Below are 23,696 nucleotides of genomic sequence, written 5' to 3'. Positions count from 1 at the left end.
AATATATACATTTGTACAGATGAGAGGAAACTGACAAAGCAATAAATAAGTCAGCTTAGAACAAATGTTGCTTATTCAAACACAAGTTGTGAAATGGTTATAAGTCTATTGTGACATTTGTGCGATTGTCATTTTGTTACATTTTATGTTCGCTGTTGATGTAAGTGGATGCTGTAAAATAACTAAATGTGTCATGTATTATTTCACACTTCAGCCAATACACATTTTGGTTTGCAGAAAAAAATACAATACATGTCTGCATGCACTTATAAGAGTCCCAAAAAGTATATTCCTCACTTGTGACATCCTTTTGTGTTCACTCTTCTGGGTTGAACAATTGTTCAAGCACTAAAAAAAAAAGACAAGTGCATTAGCACACTCAAATGTCCAACAATCAAAGTCAAACTTGTTTCTCTGCAATATCACTGACTGAAACATGACATCAACACCTAAAACAACATTCAGAGACCCAATCCACATGTGTTTAATTTGTAAATAGGATGATGCTGACAAAAGTATTGGAGAAACGGTCCAAAGACGTTGTTCAGGCTCAATGAACATCACTATCCATGAACTCCTCCTTGATGGAGTGCTTGCTACGTGACAGCTTGCAGTCGGGCATATCAAAACCAAAGTCAGCCCACTCATCAGCACCCGTTGCCATCCCTGACGACCCAACAACACCTGGCCGGTTGGGGATGGTGATGGTGTGGCGGACACGAAAGTGCACAGCCTCCATGACGCGCTGACGTTGGAGTTCCCCACTGGCAGACCCAATGGCAGCCATGGCAGAGGCAGTCATGTTGCTGCTGGAGCGAAGGAGCTGCTGGCCATGATAGTCATGGTGATGAGTGGAGGCAGGCAGTTGGAGGGGAGCAACTTGTTTCATGTCCTGCAGACCTCGCCAGATTGCAAGGCGGAATTGCTCCGGTATTTTCAGTACAGCTAAATCCTGTTGATGGCAAAAAGTTAGACATTGGAGTGTGAGAATGTAGGAGAAAACTGTGAACAAGGAAGGAACATAGGAGTTCATGTGCATCGTCTGTTTCCTTGAAAATGGGAGGCTGCTTATAACAATACTTTACATCACCACTAGGGGTCCTAAATACTCCACCGGGTACCTTTGGTAAGACTGGGCAAAAATACTTCCACCCTCGATGCTTTGCAAAAGCTTTCTATGGGATCAATTGTTTGCTCTCTTCATACAATGGTGTTTTGCTGCAAAACTATTTTCTTCTATTTCTTTTTCTTTCTATGAAGTAGGGCTGTCACATTATCAGATTGTTGATACTGTAGGCCAAATCATTAACAATAAAGATAGATCGCAATATCTTAACATATATAACAATATATAACATTTTGAACATTTAAAAAATAGAAATGCTATCAATCAAAAACGTAACTAAATCAACTGGCATTTTTACTCTTTTTCTGGCAAATGAATTGGGGGAGGGAGACAACAGTAAACGCAACAAATTATTTAAGAAGCACTGGATTATTCACTTTACTATCATATGTTTATTATAAACATGATTTCAATATTTAATATTTGAATACCACAATTATCATTGCTACAGGTATCTAGTTTCACCCTTATTCTGAAGAGCAAGTTGTCATTGTTATAATTCACTGTGAGATTGTGTGTGCAGGAACGAAGAGGTTACCTCCATGGTGAGAGTCTGGAGTTGGTAGATAGACTGGAGGCCTTGGGAGGTGAAGTACTCAATGACGTTCTGACAGCCCAGACTGGTTAGAAAACTGTAAGAGGAGAAAAGCAGGGCTGCTTAGACTGCCATTGGACCACAGCTTCAAAAGTATGACTTTAAAATCAAAATCAACTTGCTTAACACTGATGAAAGGTGTATTTATACTTGAGAAGAATAAATAATATCCTTACTAAAATGTTAGGGTCAGTATTTATTTTAGACACAATTGTAGAGAAAAGTAACTTATTATATTTCTTTATTATCTAATTAAGTTTTTAACTGAGTGTAAGATCTAGGTCATAGATTGAGCCTCAAGTGTACAGAAAGTTTACATCTTGACAGATGCAGTGGAAGTAAAACAAAAACACATGCATTTATATGAATGATTCATAAGGCCATTCTTGCTTTGATGAAGAACCTTTATTATAAATACATGAAATGTTAACGTTTTGGCAACATACAGTGTAATTGAAAAAGAAGCTAACTGTACAATGTAACTGTACAAAAGACACAACAATCTAGAAACCCAAAAACTGGAAAAAGAAAAAATGTAAAAATTGCAAAAGCAAAGTCTAAGTATTGAAACAACTGCATTGACAAGTTATCTTAGAAATATATGGAAAAAAACTGTTTTCAATCAAACAGAACATCAACAATGAACATCTCTTTTAAAGAAAATGTGCTGTAGTGCATTGCAAAGGACGACTATACATAATGACAGTGAGAACAACTTAAGATTGTGTATAACATCTATATAAGTGTATGATACCCATTTGGGGTTTTTGGGTGACATATCAAACCCTCTGGCAGCCATAGTGAAGGTCTACAACTCTTGAGCTGATTCGCCGTATGAGCAGCATAAACAGACATGAATAATGTGCTGTTTTTGGATAGGAGCTCATCACATTTCTAACTAGCTTGGACAAGAATATCAACTGTTTTGCAAATTACTTTACGGCAGCTAACAAAGATACTTTTGGTCATATTTCGTTCTTCTGCAGACCCAAAACCGTTTAGTGGCCAAACTTTGGTAACAAACATACCATTACACACTTCACTTTTACTTAAAACATTACTGAATGAATCTTCGACCATAACATTTAAATAACGTCCTCCATTTTGTATGTAGGTAAAGACATTATTTCCATGCAGCCAATTCTTAAGTGGACCTTCATTATGGCACCAGCCATGGATGCTAGTGAGGAGATTTCTGATGTATTTGCAAGCTTTTACAAAGCAGCCATAATCAAATGTTACTTGTTTACTACAGTTCCATCTAAACACATTGGGAACTTTTACAAAAAACAGTTTGACCAAATGTGCGTAAACAATGCCAAACGAACTATCTGTTTTGGCATCAACTTGGCACCCATTAATGTTTAACCCAACAAGTGCATCTAATTGTCAGCAGGCCCTTTACAGGAGGATAAATAAATAGTGTCATTGGAGGGTGAGGTACCTGACGAGGCTGGGGTCAGGGTTATATGGAGGGGGTGGGCTGCAGTGGGAGGCAGACACTATAGTCTGACTGTTGTGGCCACCATTCATATCACCATTCCCCTGCATGTGGTGGCTGTTGAGCATGTTAGAACCTGTGAAAAAGAGGGGTGATCAATGAAATAATAGGCAGCAGAATTGGTTTTAAACATGCAATGAGTTTAAGTGAATGTGATTTGATTCAGACATGCAGTAAATACCTACCCATATGAGCTATGGAGATGGGGGCAGAGGGGTGTTGCTGGTGCTGCTGCCCCACCAGCTGGTTAACTGAGGACTGTTTGTTGAGGCCTCCGTGGGTATGAAGCTTGTTCATGTTGGACATTGGAGAGTAGGAGGAGGGGGATGCTATATGGCTCCTTGAGAAAGGATGAAAATGGAGTTAAGGTTAGAGAAATGTGTATATTGTTTGTTACTTAGTGCAAAAAAACGTAAAGAAATAAGGAAGTCAAAAAGTATTTAAAACTTTTACCTCTTCCTTTTTCTACTCATAGACGTCAGCAAAAGCAATGGTTATCAAGTAAACTGTGTGTGATCTTTATGTACCTTTTTGTGTGTGTTTGGGAAAATCTAATCTTTACAGTCACACTTTTAACATACAGTCTGTGTTCCAGCTGCTGTCTGTGTGCCTGTGCATACGTTAGTGTTGGAGTGACTCACGGTCTCTGCAGAAGCTGCTGCTGTGTTTGTTGTCTGTAGGAGTCCACCAGCGGTTGTGGCACAAGCTCCACCAGCTCCAAACTGTCTTTAATCTTCATCAGCAACTCAAAGTTCTCCCGACCACGGACCTACACACAACACATAATGATAATGACTTGTGAGCACATTCTTTTAAATTTGCTCTCAGTGTTTGATACCATTTGATTGTCTTGTAGTCGTTGCATCAGTGTGATAGACTCTTACAGGAATATAGTAAATTTCTTCTTCTCCATGGCGCCTCTTCCTCATGTTAATATTTGGACTGGGAATATTTGGTGGACTCTGTTTGAAGTCTGTAAATGACAGAAACAGAAATATGCTCAGGTTACAAATACAAATTTAAAATCACAATCTCTTTTAGGATAAATACATCCTGGATGTTTTTGGTCAGTGTTTATTGTTAAATGTATGGCAACAGCCAAACAGAATTCAACTTACTGCGCTTGTTGGGACAGCCATCTTTGGCCACACTGTCATTCAGGGCCTGTTGTTCCCTGAAGTGATCCTCGTCTGCTTTGCGGTCTCGGCCGGGACATGCACATATCCGTCCTTCAAACGACCTTCTGCCCAACACTTGACCCCTGCAGAGAGAATTGAGGTTAAAAATATACTTAGAAAATGTAGGTTATTTAACACTCCATGTCTTTAGTTTTCAGTTTAGTTTTATTTTGGTGGATCAAAACACTGCAAAGCCTCACACAATTGTATGTATTTGCTAACATGTTCATCATCATGGTAAATGGAACTGAATATTACATAATAGAAGTGCATACAGTCAGATGTGTTATATACATATTACACATCTGATTGTATGCACTTCTGCTACTTCTGTAGTATGTCAGGCACTTTGGGATTTGTCCATTATCAGTAGCCAGTATACTGTTGTAGAAAAAATGGCAAATTCAAAATGTCCATTTAAAATTAAACTACCAGTGCCAGAAAGAATCATAATACAGCACCTTACAAAGGGCAGGGCATTTTTGTTTGATTAAAAAGAAGAACCTTGTTTGCAATTGTGACTTGTGGACTTACTCCCTGGTCTCCAAAGTGATGATGATGAGGATGGGTCTCCTGTTCATGCCGCCCACACAGCTGCTATTGCACATGAAGTTGTAGAGGATGGTTGTGAACTCAGTCCCCACCTGAAACACAACACAGTGGATCCCACCAATAAATGAATGCTACATTGTGTTGGTTTAGTTACAGTAAATATGGCCATCCACCACCAGAGGGCAATGTTGTAGAGCGCTTTGATCTGAGGGAGGCAATGATGCTTTCGATAATCTCCTCAGGTGCAACAACACATATGATGAATTCTCACTCTTGCACTTGTTTGGACTTGTCAGGCATCTTTATTTATAGATGTGTTTCCTATTGAGTTCCTCACAGAAATTGACGGGATCTTTGATATGAGGTCGACTGATCCATTGTGACTTTTGGATAACATCATTCCGGCTCATTGTAAAAACTATGAGAGACATCTTCAAGATATTAAGATGTAAACTTTAGCAGAATCTATATCTCAAAATCCCTTCTCATATGTTTGATGTTTACTGTAGACCATCAGTTCTGTCCCTAATGTACCTAATGCAATCCATTGTGGGTCTCTGATACACAGCAGATGATGGAGCACCAACCTGTGGAGATTCATACGGCAAGAAGACACTCTGCCTGCCAGTGACAGGATCATCCACATACTGAGAGAGGTTATTCCCCTCCACTCGGATAAGGTGACTGGCCGGGGCAGCTTGACCTGGTGAGACAAGGATGGAATAAGAGGTGAGGAGTTGGTCAATCTTAGTCCAAGCATCACACATAAAAGACAGATTGCACAACATGCAATGGTTGATGAATTATGTATACTGCATGATTTCACAGTTATTTACTTCCTAACACATCATTTTTCACCCAACAACAAAATAATTGGGCATGCTATTGGGGTCTGTTAAGGATCAAAAGACCAGATTTGTCGGTCATACCATCATTGAAGTCTCGTCCTAGTTCGTGGTTGGGGCAGCGTTTGACAACTTCTGTGACATGCTCCGCCTTCTTGTAGACGGGCATGGCTCTGAGGATGCTGCCATGAGGAGGAGAGGAGGACAGCTTGATTTGAATCGGACAGGTCTTGGCGATCTGACAGTAGAGCTTCTTCAGCAGGGGAGAGTACTGGGGGGGGAGAACACACAGGACCAGAGAGGCTCGAGTCAGTGGTCTGGTTTGATACATGGTGTTTAATGATACATGAAAGAGCTGAGACATTAGGTATTCCGAGATGATATACAATCAGTCAGTTGCATGGGATGTGTACTAATACTTTGTCCAACACAATTATTATAACAGTTATGTGAATACGTTTTTTTTCCTATCTGCATGAAGTTGTTCTTTCTCCTTGAGTTATCAAACTAATTCCTGAGCAAACCGCTGCAAATTAGAGAGAGAAGAGAGTTGTCTTTTCACATTTTCATAAACAGTCAAGAAGCAAACGAGATAAAAAAGGTGGCAGGGTTAATCTCTGCTACCAGTGACATCATATATATATTGTCTCAGGAGGGGAAATATGTTGAAATAACATGTGATTAAGTTTAATCAACACGGATAAAATAATTGTTTTGTTATTTTAAATAACTAGGTGGACAAATAAAGAGCTGGGTAATAATGTGAGTATAACAGCTGCCTTCGACCACAGGATCCTTTAATTATCACATACAATTATAACTGGAGAACCAATCGTGTCATTTCAGGAAATAGAGAGCATGAAAGGAAAAGGATTGGGAAAATACATAAGGACGGTAAATCTGTGGTAAATTATCGTCTGTGTAGTATAGGTAATTATATGGCTTTAAAATGAATAAATGATTATTATCAGACTGGGTTTTTTGGCAGCAATGTGAGATGCTACAACTGGTGGAGGGAAATATGCTGAGCGGGGATAAAGACAAGTCTTTAGCCATTCCTCAGTTAACGAGCATTTTCACATGCATGCATACGCGCATGTGTGTATGTAAATGCCATATGCATCCAAAGACACCAGGAGAAGTGATGGAGAAGCCAAAACATGCCCCAACACAATCAGGACATCTCAGAAATATTCCCTGTGGAAATCAAACAGAGCTTTCAGAAAAATATGAGAAGACTGTTATCCTGTTATGAGCATGAATACATTATACAATAGTGCATGTGGCTAATACAGTATTGTAGAGTACAGAGAGAGTGACAAAATCGCACTAATGAATGGTCAAACCCAACCTTTTTCATAGACCCATTCATAGCATTCCTTGAATCCCATTTATAGCATATGTTCTCCAAACTTTGTCTGAAATATATCATCAAATCATCTTTATTTGTTGAATAGTCCATGGAGTTTTTTAGATGAGTATGTTTTGAGCCTTTGACTTCAACCCTGGTTTCCATTAACCAAATCTCTTAGCCAAGTATTAACCATTAATTCTCAGGGTTAGGGTTAGGTGATTTTAGAAAGTCTTGGAAGCATATATCAACCGTCCATGTTGGTAGTGTCCAAGTTGCTGCTCTACCACTCCAGAAGTCCACTATAATTCTCTCCTCATAATTGTCTTTTAAAAAAAAACATTTATTTGTATTCTTTCCTTTGATTTCCAGAGTCTCTCCCCACTCATCCATAATTTTGGATATAAGTTACAATTTACTTTCTTTGGACTCTTGGACTTTGTTACTTCTGTACCCTACTGCTATTAAGAGTTTCCAGGATTTAAGGTTCTTTATATTGCATGAAAAACCATTCAATACTCCAAAAATGAAAATGTACTTCTTGAAGTTCCCACTAATGATCCAGACTCTGATTTGATTCTCCCAGACACCACTCAGACGGCCCGATGACGGCTGGGAAAAGAGTCATTCCTACACCAACAACTGCATGGATTGGTTTGGATTCCTTGTTGTGACACCATTACTAAGCCCCACACACACACACCACGCACGCACGCACGCACACACACACACACACACACACACACACACACACACACACACACACACACACACACACACACACACACACACACACACACACACACACACACACACACACACACACACACACACACACACACACACACACACACACACACACACACACACACACACACACACCACACACACACACACACACACACACACACACACACACCCTTAGCCTTGAGCCCAACCCTGAGGGGGCAATGGAAATACCTGTGAAAAACATTGCCTTTTCCCACCTAGCTTTTCCCGACAAGTCTCAACGGAATACCATGAATAAATAATTTCTCAGAGATTCTCTTACTAGTAATTTACAAAGACAAAAACTTCAAATGTGAAGGAGACGGTGTTCTCTGTCACTTAAAAATACTCTAACCGTTGCTATGACTAAAAAGGTTTCCACCTTACAGGTACATACTGTTCTGAAATGTGGTCAATAGGGATTTGAAATTCCACCTACACCCTAAAATCCTGTTGGATTGAAAAACAGCTTTCGTCTTTTAAAAAATTAAAACCTTTTAGTTTTTTTTCTAAGCTGTGGGATCAATGGAGACCAGTATTAGTATTGTTTTTGAACATCACAAAGAGCATGAAAGAAATACTCATAAACTACTTTTTTGTTCCAGGGGCTGGTAAGATGTCTCAACTCGTCCACAACACAGACAAGTGTGCACATGCACCGACAAGGCATAGGCATGCACACACACATCTTTGAGTTCAGCTCCATGGGTCATTGTCAGAAGTGAAGTTCAGCAACAATTAAATTACAGTATCTGATGTGTATGCTGTGGTTGAGACAAGAAATGCTGAGTGATTAATAACCTGGGCCTCCTTTCAGGTCATATAGAAAGTGAATGAATGGAGAGAAATGAGAAAAAGATCAAAGGAAAACAAACAAGCTTAAAGGCTTAAGAGATTATTTGCTTTGTCAATGATCTGGAAAATATCTTCACGGTTATAGTGACAAGAGGACATTTACAAAAGGAATAGGGAAAATATTGAATAATATGAAATGTGAATGTTAATAAAATGCTTAGAAAATCCTTAACATTTCCTGAATCTAACCCTAAAAACCTTGGCTCATTGTCTAACGTTCCACCCATTTTAATTGAAATCTGTTGAGCTATAAAATACATCAGCAGCCCATCTATAAATCCGATTTCATCAAATGACCGGAACACATCCTGCAATTCACTTGAAAATGTTATATGATGATGACTTTTAAGAGAATTATCTGGTAACTTACTATAAAGTTTCAATTTCCATGAAATCCTATTGATCTATCCATTAATTTAGCCATCCAGCCCTGGCCCGCATTTTCGCGGTGGACCAGTGGAGGCAGGTCCTGACAGGCTCCTACAAACAGAGTGATAATTGCCAGACCGTCATCCATATTTACAAGCAGCGGCTTGCCCACCGCAAATTCGCTTAACTGTCCAAATATGAAATACGTTGGCACATACAGCCACAGAGAGCTGACTTTGAGCAAGATGTGAACATCCACACAGCCTAAGCTCGATTTCTATACAGTCTGTAATTATACTTACAGAGGCTGATTCTTTGAAAACAGGCAGCTCTTATCTCATCTGGTACCCTGTAGTTCTAACCATTATGTGATTGATGAGTCATTTAAAACCTTTCGGCAAACAATATTTAGTAATTAAAAAAAAACTCCACAATAAAGTCTTCATAATGCCGGCTATTAGACATACTAAAGGATGAATTGAAAGCACTGGCACAGTCTTCTTGACATGATGGCATACACATAGTGTTACACAGTAGTCCAGAACATTTCCTGACCATTCATCAAAGATATCAATAACGCTGTTTTCTTCAAGCCCTTTATCTATTTTTATAACAATTAAAAATAACTTGCATTTGCTGTACACATTGATCCGACTCACACAAACTTAATGTATTTACTTGTGTGTTGATAAAATACATTTGAGCAAAGAAATGTTCCGAGTGAGTTTTCCCAGATCTGATGCACTGCAGGTTGGCCAATTCAGTTGTGGCCACAGATGATGCATTGGGAAAGGAAGGGAAGGATGCATTATGCAAGACATGTTGAGACTTGTGTCCTAACGGAGAGAGGCTAATAGCTGGGAAGAGCAGCTTCTGACAAGCCGCCTTGCAGTGCATGTTCGAGCCCGCACCCAGCACATCACACTCCCTTCCACTCCTGACACATACTGTACACGCACGCACACACAAACTGATGTCTGAGTGCACGGAAAGAGGTCTTATTATTTGACAAGGCCGAGGTGTTATATCTAATTTCCAGCAATGATGAGGCTGGCGTCCAAGCCAAGGAATCATCTTCAAGAGGCAAGAGAGCAGCAGAATCTCAGAGCTATTGTCAGTAAGGCACAGTGTCTTGCTGAAACAGGGCTTGGATGGCTTAATGTATGTGGAAACATCATAATAATAGATGGGAGGAAAAAAGGAATTGTATCTTCTATTCCGATCTCTTCTCTTTTCTTTACTTCTCTTCTCTTCTCTTCTCATCCCTTCCCTTTACTCTCCATGGAGGACTGGCCAGTTGTATGCAGCCACAAACCCCAACGTCAATCAATCAGTTGACAACTTGAGAAGATGGGATTAAATGAGAAATGCTTGAGGCAATAGACATTTCTCGTAATCTCCCAAAGCCCTGCATGCCACCCGCTCTTAGTGGGAGGCAGAGGGGTGGGAACAAGGGGCGGCTAGGTAACTGATTATAGTCAATATGCCCCTATGGCATTCGGCATTCCCCATTGCCGGAGGCCACAAGAAATCAGCAAGAAACCCAGAGACTGTTAACTCCTTCATTCAAACAAGGTTACTCAGTTTGGTCCACATAGCCATCCTTTTGTTTCAAGCATGTTCAAACCTGGGTCTTGCAATGCATTTTGCATAAATAGACACGCCCAGATTTAAATGCACATAAGACACAAATCCTCATGCACCCCTGTTTCTTTTTTGGAAAATCCCCTCCCATAAGTACACAAGTATTCATTCCGAGAGGCTAGTGCGTAATCTCCTTTCTTTTCAACTCACACTTTTAATATTACCCGCCAACATAATGTCAAACCTGGCCTAGTCTTGGCTTTCTTGGTTTGTTTTGTTCTGTTTAATATTATCAAACTACTAAATGCCTGTATTACATTTAGTGTATTGAGATCTGGAAGGCTTCTTGTTAGGCGATTAATAGTGTCATATCCTACAGGATCACACATGATCATACTGCATCAGTTTTATACATTAAAAAGGTTTTTGTTCTGAAGCTTTTGCATAATAACACTTAAATACATCTTCTGATTCCTCATGAATCTCATAATAAGACATGCAGGCTAAAAACTAAGCTTTACAGTAAACTCCATAAAAGCTATGAGCAATCCCCCGGTCTCTTTCTTGTTCTAATCCCTCTGTTTTAATGGCAGCAGAGGAATCTGAATAATCACTGGTTTCCTCACAATCCTTTTCCTCCTGCGTCATCATCTGATGAAAACGCTGTCCTATGTCTATGGTCGCCTGGTGCAAAAAAACGGTCTAGATATGTTAGTGCAGGTGGTTGCAAAGGGTCTTCTTGCAAACAAATGTCCTTAAGAGGAGCTTATTTTGTTGCAAAAAGGTTTAGATTGGATTGCTGAGTGGCGTAAAATAATCTGTTGGCAGGCACCCTTGGGAATTCTCATGCTTTCCTCACTTAAATTAGTAGGACTATTCTAAACTGAAATCCAGTGGGATGGCAGATACACATAATTTGAGGGGCAGAATAGTAATTCATTAAATTTAACCAAGGTTGAAACTTTATTTTAGGATTTCATTTGCAGTTATTTCTCAGGTAAAACATGCTAATACTTGTTGTTTTTTCCTCAGTTTCTATCGTTGTAGTGAGGCCGTGAGAAACACCTGAATCAGAGAATGAAAGCGAGGGAAAGGGGATTATAGACATATTTTAGGAGAGGGAAGGACGAAACTTAAGGCACCAGAGGTGACAGCCATGAGTGTGTGTTAAGACCAGAGGAAGAAAGAGACAGACAAAGAAAAGCAGCAGGTCAAAGACCACCGCACTAATGTCCAGAGGGGGATCTTCTTACATCACTGAGGGCTGAGTAAAAGAGCCCAGCATGCATGGTTACTTCCAGCAAACAGAGCTGCGGAGGAGCCCCCTCATTTGATCACACAGTCAACATGCACAGGCCTGAACGCACACACACACACACACACACACACACACACACACACACACACACACACACACACACACACACACACACACACACACACACACACACACACACACACACACACACACACACACACACACACACAGGTGAAGGAAGTGCAGTTTGTCTCTTGGTTCTCTTGTTTCAGGGAGGTCAACTGTGTGACAGACGGAGGTGACACCTTTCCAGCTTGAGACTTCTCATCGGGTCATGACGTCTTGGCCCAGGCATTTTTGTTTATTGTTTATGTACCCCATAACATGACAAAATGTATCCTTTCAGTATTGTACTCTTACTGTTAAAGCTACTCGACTAACTGTGTATTAGTGGCAAGAGTAGTAGTAGCAGTATAAATTTAGATTTGTCTTACAATTTCTGTAGCTCATAAACAAAAGTAACACCATATGTCGATACACACTCAGGGAATAACTGACATTCTGTACCAGCCTCTTATTATACATTGCAATTACGATATATTGTGGTGACAATTTCTAGACATAAACTCATTATACATAAACTCTTCATTGAGGACTGTAGCTAAAACTATAATTAACTTATAAAACATTAAATGGTTCTAGAGAATAAAATGTTTTTCTTTTTTAAACTTCTAAGTCAAACTTTGTTTGCTTTTAATAGATTGATGACCAAGGATAAATCTTTCTGGACCTCGTACCAAACTTTCCCTGCTGCATTCATCACATCAGATTTGGCTACGAGAGGTGAGTGGAGGTAACGATGAATCACTGAATGATGCTCTACTTTCTCTTGCACACAACACGCCTGCACATGTGCAGGCTTGAGTGAGTGTGTGAGAAATAATGTGCATTTTCATGTGTGTGCGTTCAGTCGTTACTCAGTAAGACAGAGCGAAATAAAAAATATGTACACACACATACACACACACACTGCATGCCAAAGCCAATAAAGTGTGTGTACTCACGGTCCATGTGGCAGACTTGGCGGTGCTAGACTGCTGGAAGGACACCTGGAAGGTGTGCTGTCCGGGGTAGTCGGTGTTGGAGGGGATGGTCGGGGCAGGGGACAGGCCCTCAAAGGTGGAGTTGGGCTGTGAGTAGGGTGAGGGAGTGGGCACGGCGGACGAGGAGGCGTTCTCGGAGCTGTAGGGGCTGGCGGACGTTGCACGGCTCCCCAGGCTCTCCATGCTGCTGCTCAGCATGTTGTATTGGGACTGGGGAGAAAAAGAAGAGGGAAGAGAATGAGGGAGGCAAAGAAGGAGGGAGGGAGCAGAGAGGCAGAGGGAGGGCACAGGTAGAGGTGCCGGAGAGACAAGGGTTTGGAGACTTAAAGGGAGGTCAGATTACAAGTAGTTTTATGCTGCATGTGTGTGGGACGGGTGCATGTGTAACTGTCTAGTGTCCATGATAAACCCCGAGCACTTTTTCTGTGATACATGCAAAACAACTGTGATTTGTAGATAAAATCATGAAATATGCAGAGACACAAACTTGTGTGTTTTTATGTGAGAGAGTGTAAGTGAGCGGCGGTTGCAGTGAGGTCTCCACAGAAGCCTCCTTGGGGCTATACGAGACAAGTTGTAAAACACAGGCGTAATCTGCCTAATTGCCTGCCATTCCCCTCTTATACTCTCCACTGTGTTTGAAAAGAGGAACGATTTGTGTGTGAGGTGACACACTTAACGCACACTGTGAGGCCCTTTTATTCTAGCTTAGAAGAAAACTGCTTTGTGGCTGCTGCAATTGTTATTGATTTGATGCCCTCTCCCGAAAAGAAAAGAAAAGTCAGAAGGCAAAAAAAAACTACTAAATTACTTTAAGTCATTATGCCCCCCTTCTAATAATACACATCAAACAATTACTTTCTTCAAACATGAGTTCATTATCCACCAATTAACATCAGCTGATTCACCATTAAAAAGACAAACTGACCTACACTTAATGTTTAAAATCATTGAATTATACAAAGAAATCCCAATATTTATCACTGCAGCCTGAACTGTACTAATGCATCCAATAACAGACACTGTTGACATTTATCCACACTGAAATAGACACATGTTAACACACAATAACCCTATGAGCAGAAGAAAAAAGCCATTACCTTCTTTTTCATGTAGTACATCTTCTAGTGCTTTACTCTCAATAGTCAACTCTGCAGTCAAAAACGTCCAAACACAGCAAAGCAACAAGAGTGCGGGCTCATAGCCAAGCCAGACTGTCCAAGTGAGGCATGTATCAGTGGACACACCACACACTCACACACACACAGAGACTCCTACAGCCAGGACAGGGAGAAAGGTGAGGAATGGTGTGGAGAGAGAGAAATTATCGACTGAGACAAGGGGAGTGAAGGTGAGAGGGAAAGACGGATTGGAACCCAAAAAATGGAACAACATTCTAATTATGGCAAGCCCGGACATAGACGGCAATGCTAGGGCACATGTACACACACGCTCCAAACACCTTGTGAAGGCCTGCACTAAGTAAACACTGTCTGGTCTGACAGAGAGAGAGAGAGGGAGAGAGGAAGAAAGAGAGAGAACAAAAACATGAAATAACAGTTCAAGGGTCAGACCCCCCCACCCAGTATTGTTAATCAATAAAGCATTAAATCAACAGTCAAGGCTGAATGTTGTTAAAAACAGAGACTCTTCAACACTTTGGAAAGCTTTCAATTCATCATTAATAATTGGATGGACAATTGGTTTCTTTAAACTGTATACGTTATATTTTTGTACTCCAGAATTTGTCACAATCTGTCTAAATTCAAACCAAGCAAATGCTATAATTATAGGAAATTGTATTTATCAAATCAACAATGATTTTGGGCGTGGGAGTATTTAGATATTAATATTTTCATTTGTATGCAGAAAATGGATTAAGAAAATTGAAACTTTATCAAAAGTGACTACTACAATAATATAGTTTTGAGATTCTGCCTGCACATTAAACAAAAAAACTCCTTGACCAGTCAATCGTTTTTTTGTCTAAGAAAAAAAAACATAAACAGGATCTTAATCAAAGAATTTAATTTATTTTGTTCGTATTTTCTTTGCACCCTGAGTAAAGGGAGCACGACAGATATCATGGGAATGCCAGCTTGATGTTTGAAAAACATTACGATCTTTCACCTGGTTACCCTATTGCACACCTCATGTTCGTTTAGACTGAGGGCACCTGAACTTGTTATATTTACCTATACCATATTCTAAGTTATAAATTCAACCTGAAGCAATATACACCATCACTTCAGCTCTGTTTTCTATTTTCAACAAACCATCAGACACTGATGACTAACACAGACAAACTGAGACAAAGTTACACAAGGGTAGCAAGCTCAATGCCATGGTTTCCTGAATATGAAAGCAAAGGTACAGGTCAAAGACCTAGACTTAATGCAAACTGTGTAGGTTATATGAGGATGCACTTATGCGTGGGTGTGCACATATTGACTTTAACTCTGCAACATAATAAATAAACAGTAAAAGACAGCCGGGTTCAAAACAACTGATGCCTGTTTTGAATGGATTAATATTCATTATTTTTAGTAAAAAATACCTATACCACTTTCTCAGGTTTTCAAATGTGATAAATATTAGATTTTCTTAGTGTTATAGGAGACGTACTTTGAAGATGCATAGCATGTTTACAAATTATTGATATTTTGGAAAACAAAACAATTAATAGGCTGATGAATTCTGAAAATAATTGTCTCCAAGATGAAAAACGTGTTGTTGAAAGTCTCAATCACACATTTCAAATGTGTAATTTCTAGTTAGCTAAGAAAATAGGGCCACTATATAATTTGCTGGGATAAAAATGTGTTCACCATCATGACAAATTTGGAAATGAGTATTTAGGCTGATGTGCTATGGTGTTCGTTTTCTTGTGAAAATACTGTACAAAAGAGTCATTATGTGTCCGCCCTTTAATATCTGACTGTTTATTCCCTTTGAAATCTTCTTCTGACAGGTATTGTCAAAGGGGCTCAACAAAAAGAAAGAAAAACACTTAACGACCACACACACACACACCCACACACACACACACACACACACACACACACACACACACACACACACACACACACACACACACACACACACACACACACACACACACACACACACACACACACACACACACACACCACTCTCTCTCAGGTGTGCTTGGTCTTAATACCTAAACTCAATCTGCAACAAGTTGAAACAGAGCTAAAACCTCCGCCGCCACTTTGTGAGCTGTGTGTGTGTTTGTGTGTTCACAGTGTGTGTAAGTGTTTAAGCTTCCCATCCCAACATCATCTAGTGTCCCCTATGGGCAGCCATCCTGGTAGCTGCCACTCAAAGCTGAGCTTTAAAGGCTACAAACATTAAGAAACGTAGATAATCCAGCCACAACAACCCTCCCTTGTCACTTGTCAAGATGAGTGAAACAATATGAGCTGACTATAAGGAAAGTATCACTACGTAATGACCTCTGTTTCCAGCTACTTATTAAACAGTTAACAACACTGGGACACATAGGGCCCTGTTTGGCCAAAAGGAAACATAATGACCAAAATCAAACTTTAGTCTGAATTGATGATATGGCATCATATTAAATCTGAAGCATGCCTTAACAACGCAAGATATGTTAGAGGTGAGGATGAGAGGTGGAAAAATGTGAATCGATGTGATAGAAGGTTGCCCCCTGTTGGGTATTTTTGGCAAAGTGCAAAAACGGGAGAAACTTAACCAGTTACACATTCATGCCAACCTGCATACTGTTTGTAAATAAATACAAATAAAAAAAAAACATCACACAATTTTCCAATTCCTAAATACTTTTGTTTACAATACAATTACTGTCAGAGTAAATTTAAGGAAAGTTAGATTACAGCAGTGTTTCTCAAAGTGGGGGGCGCGCGAGAGACCAGGAGGAAAAATGGTTAGGAAAAAAGAAAAATCCTAATTTGGAAAATTATTGATTCGAAAATAATATGATACAATACAGTAAAAGTACGTCTGGGTCTCTGTGTTTCATTCAAGCTCGGCTCTGTGTGTGTGTGGAACGAGCCATTTTGTGTGCGAGCGAGAGAGAGAGAGAGAGAGAGCGCACCGGTACCGGAGATCGTTGTTGTTAGCTTCTGGTGCTAGCGAGCTACGCTAACGGATATAAGGAGCTTTTTCCATAACAAGGTGGAGGAGAGTCCTCTCCTGTCAGACTGAGAGGCTCAGTGAACTAAAGGACTCTCTCAGTGTTTAGATAGTTAGTTAACTTTAGTCTAAGTTATCTCAGTGGGTCTGAAATGGTTTGGTCACGATTAATGTAAACAATTATTTCCGAGGCACACGTTTATATGATCATTATAGTTATAAAAAAGTAAGAGAATAAATGAAAAACAGGTATGGAATACTATATGACAGTAAAAAAAAAAAAAAGTTTAAAAGGGGAGTGATTTGTTAAATATCCATAAAGAAAAAGTAAATCTGTTTACAGTTCTGTTTCATATGGGTGTTGAGAGAGGTATCCATAGATCTCTTAATTATGCTCTCAAAGTGCACCAGATTGATGCATTTAACTTCAATATTTAAAAAAACAAATCTTCCCGGGGTAGCATGCCCCCAGACCCCCCTAGAGGAGGTGAGGACCCCCCCTATGTGAGGTCCACACACCACCTATAAAAAGAGCACTTTACCCCTGCTTACACCTATATGCCGTGAGCTGATTATCGAGCCTTCATTGTAACAGTCGCGGGTACACTGTGTATTTGCGTGGGGATTGTTGCAGTAGAAAATTCCACTAGCGACTGGTACATTAATGGGAAACCCTAAATGTTTGAGCACCCTCTATGAAACGTCAAGCTACCCCACAGCACCCCCAAAAGAAATCTCTGGCGCCGCCACTGAGCCTGCAACCCCGTTTTGAAGAAATGTGCAGTGCAAAACAGGCTCATTGCAGCCACTCATGCTGTGATAAGACACACTTTTTTGCCAAATATCAACATTTTCTTTCTTTTCATTTTTTTGCACAGATTGCAAAGTGGCAAAGTATTATAATGTATTGTTCTAGCAAAGGGATTGCACAATTGTATTGTGTATTTATTTTTCTGAGCATACAGACCATTGTTTTATTATCACTGTTCTAGCAAAGTGATTTTTAGATTTTTTTGAAAGGAATGCTCACGTTCATATTGATGTATTTTAATAAATGTTAACTTGGTCCATTACGTAACTATTTGTGTTGGGGGGGCCCAACTTTTTATTTTCTCCAAAGGGGGGGCCTGACAGAAAAAGTTTGAGAACCACTGGATTACAGACATTCATTGCATCTAGTGCAGAGGTGTCTAAACTTTTTTCACCGGGTGCCATATACAGAAAAATATACAAAGGGCTGGGCCACTGATGTGAGGTATACTGCCTCATAAGTTAAAGTGGACCTATCATGCTATATTTGAATAATATATTGTAGGGCCATACCTATATAAGGTATATTTAAAGGTTTTCTTTTTCAAAATACCAAACAGATCATGCATTTTAGCCATGCCTCATTTCGCTCTATTTTGCTCTCTTCCACCCTGTCTTTGCATGCACTGCAGCTGACCACGCCCCCCTGCAAAGGAGCGTCATGTTACCATGCTGTTACCATGCCACGGCAACCTCTCATTCCCCTGATAGGTTGAGAGTTGGCCATATAGGCGGAGCTCCTCCGTCCTGACGTCAGAGAAATGTTCAAATCTGTATCAGTCTGTATCAGATCCGTTGCAGCCCTTGTTTTCGAGATTTGGGTATGGAGGAAAAGAGAGAGGGTTGTGTTTTCTGACACTTGGTGAGTTCCCTGGAACACCGGGGACACATATTCATGTATAAAAGACGTACAAAAGTGCATTTTGCATGATAGGTCCCCTTTAAGTTATAAATCAGCAAAATAAATCAAATGTAGGTAGATTATGTTTAATACTTGAATATGGTTTAAGAAAAACAACAGCCTACATCCCAGCTCTCCATAGGGTTTCATTTATTTTGTTAGCAGCTCATCCCTTAAAACAGAAGCCTCAGATTGATTATCATAAGAGGAAATAGGAAGGGTTTATTTCAAGCATGTTATGGAAATAAGTTATTGGGCTTTTTTCTTATCAACTTAGATTTGATAGAAAAAAAATGCAACTTTAACTGACTGAATTTGTTTGAAAAGTGGGCTTCTTATACATGAATACTGTGTAATATCTGTTTTCATCTATATTTAAGAAGTACAATATAAGACAAGCACAAGTTTCATCTTTTTCACTTTCAACTTTTTGAATTTGGGCCGATTCAAAATGGCCCGCGGGCCGCATTTGGCCCCCGGGCCGTAGTTTGGACACCCCTGATCTAGTGGTTAGATAAAAAAATGACATGAGTCACCAGCTGTCTTTCCAAATGAATCCACTTGTAATGTAATAATAATCAAAGCAGCCTGATTATACCAGAATATATATCTAATCTTGCTATATTCAAATGAAGTAGCCATGGCCATTCTTACGGACCGTCCACACAGCAGTGTTAAAAAAATCTTGAAACGCTTCTGCCCATTCACTTTGAATGGGGTGACGTCACTTTGCCTCACTTTTCGCCAAACTGCATTGTGGGCAGGCGAGCGGAGATTTTCAGGATTTTCAGGATTCAAAGTTGAGCAATGTTCAACTTTTGAAGCTGAGGTGGAAGCGTCAGCCAATCAAATCCTGTGTATGCAAATCTGACAGTTCAAGCGCTAGCCAATCAAACCGCGTGTATGCTGGGAGAGACATACCGCAGGTCATTTCCTCATATTCCAAAAAATGGAGGAGAAATTAGCGGTAGGGAATCACCCGGTGCTTTATGACCAGTCCCTATTTACCTACCGGGATATAAACCGGAGGAGCCAGGCATGGAGGGAGGTGGCAGAGACAGTGGTATGTTTTGGGGAGTTTATATCCAGTTTACTTCAAACTTTTTTGCTTCGTATGTCGGGGGCGGGAGATTCATGTGATTGGTTGTTGGTGCCTTGCTCGCAAAAAATCCCCAAGCTTCAGATACGCCCACCTCCAAGATTTTTTTAACGCTGCTGTGTGGACGGGCCGTTATGCATGCATGATCAAAAATACAAGGTGACACCGGCTTGTTGTTCAAATATCTAACAAACAGCATAAGTCATGAACATTTGATTCACTCTTTCAAAAGTTTTCCACACATTTGGAAACAGTGTCCCTATAGCCTGTATCAAACTTCTACACTGCACAAACCATCGTCACTAACACAGTAAACCTAAATTATGAACATTTAAAAAAAGGCCTCAATATGCGAGAACCAAAAACAATGTATTCTGGTTCACTTACCATGGCACACAGCATCTTAGGGCTCCTGAAAGATTAGATGAGTAGTTCCTATTTCTCTGCGACCTGACTATCATAGAACTTAAAGTCTGCTGTGATCAAGACTGTAAGATTAGAGCTCTCTGCTGCCAGCGGGACATGATGGAGGAAGCAGGGAACATCCTGCCTCTCTCCTCCTCCACTCTTCTCCCTTGCCTGACTGGGCCTTCTTAACTTGCCTTGAATAGGTGCCTAACAACAAATCCTTACTCCGCCCCCTTATTTCTGTCATGATTATTCATTAACCGGCCAGGCAGGCCCAGGCTTGTCCCTCCAAAGATTAGATTCAACCAATATTGCAGATCATAAGGGGAGGAAACACATAGTAGGCTCATGTTGGATTTTTTTTTATGATTCCATGTTTGGAAGACAGACATGACCACATATGTCCAAAATAAACAGTGCAGGAGTGCAATTCTGCAAAATCTTGACCATTTGTGAAATACTAACTAACTAAACAGCATGCTTTTAAATTCCTTTTGTGAAAACCTCTTAATTAATTATGAGGTTTACAACCATCTAAAACATTTGTGCATGGTTGTTAATTTGCAAAGACACACCCTACACAGCCTACAGATGGCTCTAAGGTAAAGCAGCAAGGGGCCTGGAGTTAATTAGCCCTCCCCCACCCACACCCCCACAGTCCCTACAGGCTGCTCTGCAGGGGGATAAAGAGAGGGAAAAGGCTGCAGAGAAGAGGGAAACTATTAGGGAGGGAATTTCCTCAACACTGGAGGGAAAAAGAGAAAGCAACAGACAGAATGGGAAGGATAATCTCGTTGGAAGTGTGTGCATGCGTGTGCTTACAAAATAATCATTATCTGACACAGAAGATGTTAACATAATGCATGGAATAGAAAAGAGCTGCTGCTTTTTAAAAGCAAGGGATTGACCATAAAAATTACCACAAACAAAACATCAACGGAAACTCGTTCTTACCATCACGTTGTCGTTCATGTCCCTCATTTGGTAGACGTCCATGGAGACCTCAGCAGCGCTGCAGTGGCTCCCCGGGGTGCTGGTAGAAGGCAGTGGACGCTCTCCTGGCTGGCTGCCTGGGGGGAGCTCAAAGTAGGTGCTGTCTGGCTCCCTGTGAACACACAACCCATGGATGAAAGTTGGTCAAGAGGACGACTTTTCATAAAATGAACAAAGCACAAACGCGTAACATGACAAACCTGATCAGCAAAGTAACAGACCTTTGTAAAAAATTGTTATAGAATAAAAAGTTACCAAAAAGGTTAGATAAAGTTAATCCTTGATATTACAAAAATAATAATAATATTTAGGGACTTTTTTTATGCAATCTGGTATTTTCCAAGTGCTTTCAAGGGGAGAAAAAGAAAAAAAGCCTTAAAATAAAAACAGACTTTAATCCAATATAAAAAATGCTATTGTGGGATTTGAACCATTTAGAGACTGGTGTTTTAAAATTGTTGTTTTCGTATAAAGCACTTGGAATACTCCCAGAAGGTTCAGTAAATCGTAAAAAATCCGAAATGCTTTCGAAGTGCTTTGCTTTTCCTCAAGTGCAGAGAAAAGCACACAAAACAAAAGATGGAAATCCAGCATTTGCCCTTGACTCTGTGATTTTGTTACGTCTTCACATCAAAACCTCTATAAGGCATAATATGTCACTTTCCCCACACTGCTGCTTTTAAAACAAAGCACAATTTTGGATTGTAGCAGCTGATGAGAAAATGACATGTGTTTTCTCATCATGGCCTGATCAATATCCCTTTTTAAATAAAAACAATGAAGGTGGAAAATATGTTTATGAACAGAAAATAAAACAATCTTCATGAGGTGTTGTTGACACTCACAGGGAGACCCACAGGTGCTCGAAGGTGCCTCCTTCTTCAGCAACAGTGGACTGGGACATCTTAGAGAATGGGTATTCTGGCGAGGGACAGATCACTCTGCAGAGCACACACACAGGAAAGCACACAAATCAAATTTAAATGAAATAAAATAATAAAATAACAGTAAAATCGCGTTCCGGTTATAATGGTGGAAACAAAATACTGGACATTGTTCACTTTAAGATTGTTCAAAAAGGACCGACACACACACACACACACACACACACACACACACACACACACACACACACACACATACACACACATACACACACATACACACACATCCAGGTGTGATCACACCAATGTGGTCCCAGTGAGGTGGCAGGGTGTCAGGGGGCTTGGGCGTGCCCAGACCTGCCTGCCTCATCACCGCCTCACTTCGGAAAAGTCTGAGCATCACCTCCTCCGCCTCTGTCTCAAAATAACACAGACGGCACTGAAACCTAAAAGTGTGTTCCGACTGTGTGGAGCTTCCGGAGCAATAGGCTATTGAGGAACATATCATGTGGTTTTTTTGGTTGCCTTGAGGTGACACACTAGACATAATCCTGGAGGTTTAATGGCCTACCTGCAATGGGGGACATCGCCTCTTTGCGATGGTTTGACTACAAAAACTTCGAGTTGTCAATGCATCCGCGTTTGTTTGTCATAATCCATAACAGAAAATCAAATGGAGTACATGCCTAACGCGTAAAACTGAGAAATAGAGGTCTCCATAGTCTCCGGTTAGATTTGTCAATGTTCACATCCAACACAAAATCCTGCCGGACATTTTTGTTCGTACCAAAGTTGACTATATTCACTGTTGCGCACCACAGCAGCGTCATATCTCCTTAGTAACCCCTCTGAAAGACTGCAACAAAAAAAAACTGTGGCAAAGGCGCCTGACTTTAAAGATACACGCTGCAATCAATGACTGTGTTAAGGCTGCAGGTCACTTATATGTGTGACCTTTTCTCTAAATCGATTGTTTCGTTTTTTACGCGCTCATATGGTTTTGGCCTGCTGGCTCCGCAGCAGATGCTGCAGGTTCCCGCTGCTCCCGCGGTGTCTGCCGCCGCAGAAACCAGTTACCATTCCCATATTGATTCCCAGCTCGACCCTCAGTGCCGCCTCGTAAGATCCCAGAGCAGTTCGTCTCGCGCAGGGGATCTGACAAAGCGTCACTGCAGGATGAGCACGAGGAAGGAAAGGCCTTAGCTCTGCTCCGCACTTTGAGAAGCTTAATTGGGATTCCACTGGACACAGACACTATTTTACTTTGTCACCTATTACCATGACCAGAAATAACAAGAGCTAATAATCTGTCCTTATCTGACTTATTATATTAGCCTACTTTTGAGATACGTTACCATACAAACGTCTTTCAAAGCGTT

General features: G+C 40.4%; 1 protein-coding gene across 1 annotated transcript; it reads right to left on the bottom strand.

The window, feature by feature from the left end:
• Nucleotides 1–550: 550 nt before the first annotated feature.
• tp73 (tumor protein p73) lies at nucleotides 551–14,436 on the bottom strand. The gene is made up of 12 exons (XM_034144846.1): nucleotides 14,186–14,436; nucleotides 13,047–13,295; nucleotides 5,882–6,068; nucleotides 5,540–5,655; nucleotides 4,935–5,044; nucleotides 4,341–4,483; nucleotides 4,107–4,195; nucleotides 3,864–3,991; nucleotides 3,408–3,562; nucleotides 3,166–3,298; nucleotides 1,665–1,758; nucleotides 551–952 (listed from the first exon to the last, which is right to left on the bottom strand). The coding sequence occupies exons 1-12, from the start codon at nucleotides 14,204–14,206 to the stop codon at nucleotides 551–553; spliced, it is 1,827 nt and encodes a 608-aa protein (XP_034000737.1). The 5' UTR covers nucleotides 14,207–14,436.
• Between the last annotated feature and the right edge of the window lie 9,260 nt (nucleotides 14,437–23,696).

This window comes from Trematomus bernacchii, unplaced genomic scaffold, assembly GCF_902827165.1.
Source record: "Trematomus bernacchii unplaced genomic scaffold, fTreBer1.1, whole genome shotgun sequence".
Taxonomy (NCBI): Eukaryota; Metazoa; Chordata; class Actinopteri; order Perciformes; family Nototheniidae; genus Trematomus; species Trematomus bernacchii.
Note: the sequence above shows the minus strand (reverse complement) of the source record. Positions and strands in the feature narration are given on the sequence as shown.